The sequence below is a fragment of the Phascolarctos cinereus genome, unplaced genomic scaffold (genome assembly GCF_003287225.1).
Source record: "Phascolarctos cinereus isolate Bilbo 61053 unplaced genomic scaffold, phaCin_HiC Scaffold_9;HRSCAF=440, whole genome shotgun sequence".
Taxonomy (NCBI): Eukaryota; Metazoa; Chordata; class Mammalia; order Diprotodontia; family Phascolarctidae; genus Phascolarctos; species Phascolarctos cinereus.
The window spans coordinates 249,562,770-249,566,097 of NW_027556402.1; the positions used below are offsets into that span (position 1 = coordinate 249,562,770).

A 3,328-nucleotide genomic window follows, 5' to 3' on the forward strand; every position below is an offset into this window, starting at 1 on the left:
AATTTGAATCAGTTCCTTATAAATGTTAGAAATGAGACCTTGGCCAAAGAACCCAAACAACTTGCTGCAAAGATTTTTCCCCCAGTTACTAACTACTTTTCTAATTTTAGCTGCATTGATTTTGTCTGTGCAAAACATTTTTAATTTTGCCTAATCAAAACTGTTCTCTTTACTCTCTGTGATATTTTCTATTCCTTTTCCCCCCAATCTGAAGATCTGACAGATAATTTCTTCATTGCTTCTCTAATTTGCTTATGATGTTACTCTCTTGATCCAAGTCATGTACTTATTTGGATCTTATCTGGATATACACTGTGAGATGTTGATCTATATCTAGTTTCTGCCATACTTATTAGCTTTCCCAGAAAATTTTTTTTAAATAGTGAGCTTTCACACCAATAGCTGCTATTTTTGGGTTTATCAAACATGAGGCTACTGTGATCATTTGCTTCCGTGTACTATGTACCTAATTTATTCCATTAACAACCTTATTTATTAACTATTTTGATGATTGCTGCTTTGTAGTCTAGTCTGAGATCTGATACTTGTAGCCCCCTCTTCCTACTTTCCTCTTCATTATTTCCCTTTAGATTCTTGACCTTTGTTATTCCAGATAAATTTCATTATTTTTTCCTAGCACTATAAGGTAATCCTCTGGTAGTGTGATTGGTATGACACCAAATAAGTAAATTAGTTTAGTGGGTTATGCAATTTTTAAAATTATATTGGGTTGGCCTACCCATGGGCAAACAATATCTCTCCAATTATTTAGATTTCTCTTTATCTGTGTAAAATGTTTTGTAGTTGTATTCATGTGGTTCCTTTGTGTGTCTTGGCAGGTGGACTCACATGTATTTTATTCATTGAGCAATTATTTTAAATGGAATTTCTCATTCTATCTCCTTCTGCTGGGTGTTGCTGGAAATGTACAAAACACTGATGATTTGTGTGGATCATTTTACATTTAGCAACTTTTCTGTAATTAGTAATTGTTTCCAATTAGTTTTTTAGTTGACTCTCTAGAGTTCTCTAAGGAAGTCACTATATCGTTTGCAAAAAATGATAATTTTTATTTCTTGGTTTTTTTTTTTTACAATGTTTATTCCCTCAATTTCTTTTTCTTTTCTTATTGCCAGGGCTAGAATTTCTAGGACTATATCAAATAGCAATAGTGATTATGGATACCCTTGTTTTACTCTTGACCTTACTGGAAATGTCTTTAGTTTATTCCCATTACAGATAATGATGGCTCTTGGTTTTACATAAATACTACTCATCACATTAAGGAAAGACTTATTCGTATGCTTTCCAGTGATTTTTTTAAAAACAGGAATGAATGATTTATTTTGTCAAAAGCTTTTCCTGCATGTATTGATAAAAACATGATTTTTTCCCCTTACTATTGGTGTGGTCTATTATGTTTACAATTTTTCTAATATTCAACCTATCCTGAACTACTGGCACAAGTCCAAAATGGTCATAGTATATATTCTTTGTTATACTCTGTGTCAGTCACTTTGCTACTATTTTACTAAAAATTTTTTTGCATCAATATTCATTAGGGATGTTGGTCTATAGTTTTCTTTGTTTTAACTTTTTATTTTTTGTCTAAAGTTACATAGTTAGTAAGTTTCAGAGGTGAGCTTCAAATCCAGGGCTCACTTTTCTGATTCTAAATCTACCACTTTTTATATACTACATTGCCTTTTTCCCCAGCATGAAAAATAACAGTCTGCACACAGCAAGTGCTTTAAAATGTTTGCTGTATTTGTTGTAATAGTTAATTGATCTAAGCATCTTTTCACCACTAAGAGGCCTTGGGTAGGGAAGATTAGAGGGGGGAAGTGTTACACACACAAAGCAATAACAATTAAAAAGACTCTTAGGCATGGAGTGGTGGAAAAGAAGGTTGAAAAGATTTCAGTCAAGTGACAGGTGAACCCATGTACCTCCCTAATGGCTTGGACAGAGTCACTGACAAGATAGTGGGGAAAATCTAGTTCCCAGGACTTCACATAGAAAACATTTTCTTGTTGATGAGTTTCTTTAGGGCTCCTTTAATGTCCTTATTCCTTAAGCTGTAAATAAAGGGGTTGACCATGGGGGTCACCACAGTAAAGAGCACGGCTCCAATCTTCTCATTGTTGGCTGACTGGGCAGAGGAGGGCAGGAAATAAACTCCAATGATTGTCCCATAGAAGAGTGTCACCACTGAAAGGTGGGAGCCACAAGTGGAGAAGGCTTTCCATTTTCCTTCAGGAGATGAGACCTTCAGGACAGTGAAGACAATGCAGATGTAAGAAAAGAGGATAAGCCAAAAGGAACTGCAATAACAGATGAACCTAAGAAGAGCATGACTAGCTGATTGATGACTGTATCTGAGCAGGAAAGGTAGAGCAGAGGGGCCAGGTCACAGAAAAAATGAGGGATGGTGTTGGCATCACAGAAGGTCAACTGGGCCAGCAGAAGGGTATGAGTCAGGGCAACAAGGTTGCTGAGAACCCAGGAGGTGGCCATCAGCAGAGCACAGAGTCTGGGTCTCATGACTGTGACGTAGCTCAAGGGGGAACATATAGCCACAAACCGGTCATAGGCCATCACCCCCAAGAGGAAGTTGTCAATGACAACAAATACAATGGAAAAATACAACTGTGTGACACACTCCCCAAAGGAGATGGATTGGCTCTTGGTCTGGATGTTCACCAGCATCTTAGGGACTGAGGTGGAGATGCAGGAAATGTCAGCCAAGGACAAGTTAGCAAGGAAGATATACATGGGGGTGTGAAGGCAAGAGTCCAGACTGATGGCCAGGATGATGAGCAGATTCCCAACCACTGTCACCAAGTACATGCCCAGAAAGAGGACAAAGAGAAGTTGCTGTTGCTCAAGCTCTTCAGAAAGTCCCAGAAGGAGGAATTCAGAGACCTTGGTTTGGTTTCCTTGGTACATATCTCCCATGGTCATAGGCCTGAGGGAAAAAAATGGATTGACAAAGAAAACCATTGGATGTTTTCTATCATTTAATAGGCTTGGATACATAGGGTTAATGCTTCAGGCAGCTAGGTACTACAGTAAAGAGAGGACTGAGCCTGGAGTCAGGAAGACCTGAGTTCAAATTTAGCCTCAGACACTTACTAGCTGGGAGAACTCTGAGCAAGTCACTTAACCTCTCTCTGCCTTAGTTTTCTCAACTGTACAATGGGAATTATAGCAGTACCTACTTCCTGGAGTTGTGAGAATCAAATGAGATATTTGTAAAGTCCTTAGCTCAGTGCTTGGCACACAGTAGTCACTTAATAAATGTGTCCTTCCTTCCTTCCTTCCCTCC

The 3,328-nt window shown here is 38.2% G+C and overlaps 1 protein-coding gene across 1 annotated transcript; it reads right to left on the reverse strand.

The window, feature by feature from the left end:
* Nucleotides 1-2,011: 2,011 nt before the first annotated feature.
* On the reverse strand, nucleotides 2,012-2,958 carry LOC110199668 (olfactory receptor 1S1-like). Its single transcript, XM_020974546.1, is given in 2 exon segments — nucleotides 2,012-2,316; nucleotides 2,319-2,958. Coding segments are annotated over 2 exon segments (945 nt in total).
* Between the last annotated feature and the right edge of the window lie 370 nt (nucleotides 2,959-3,328).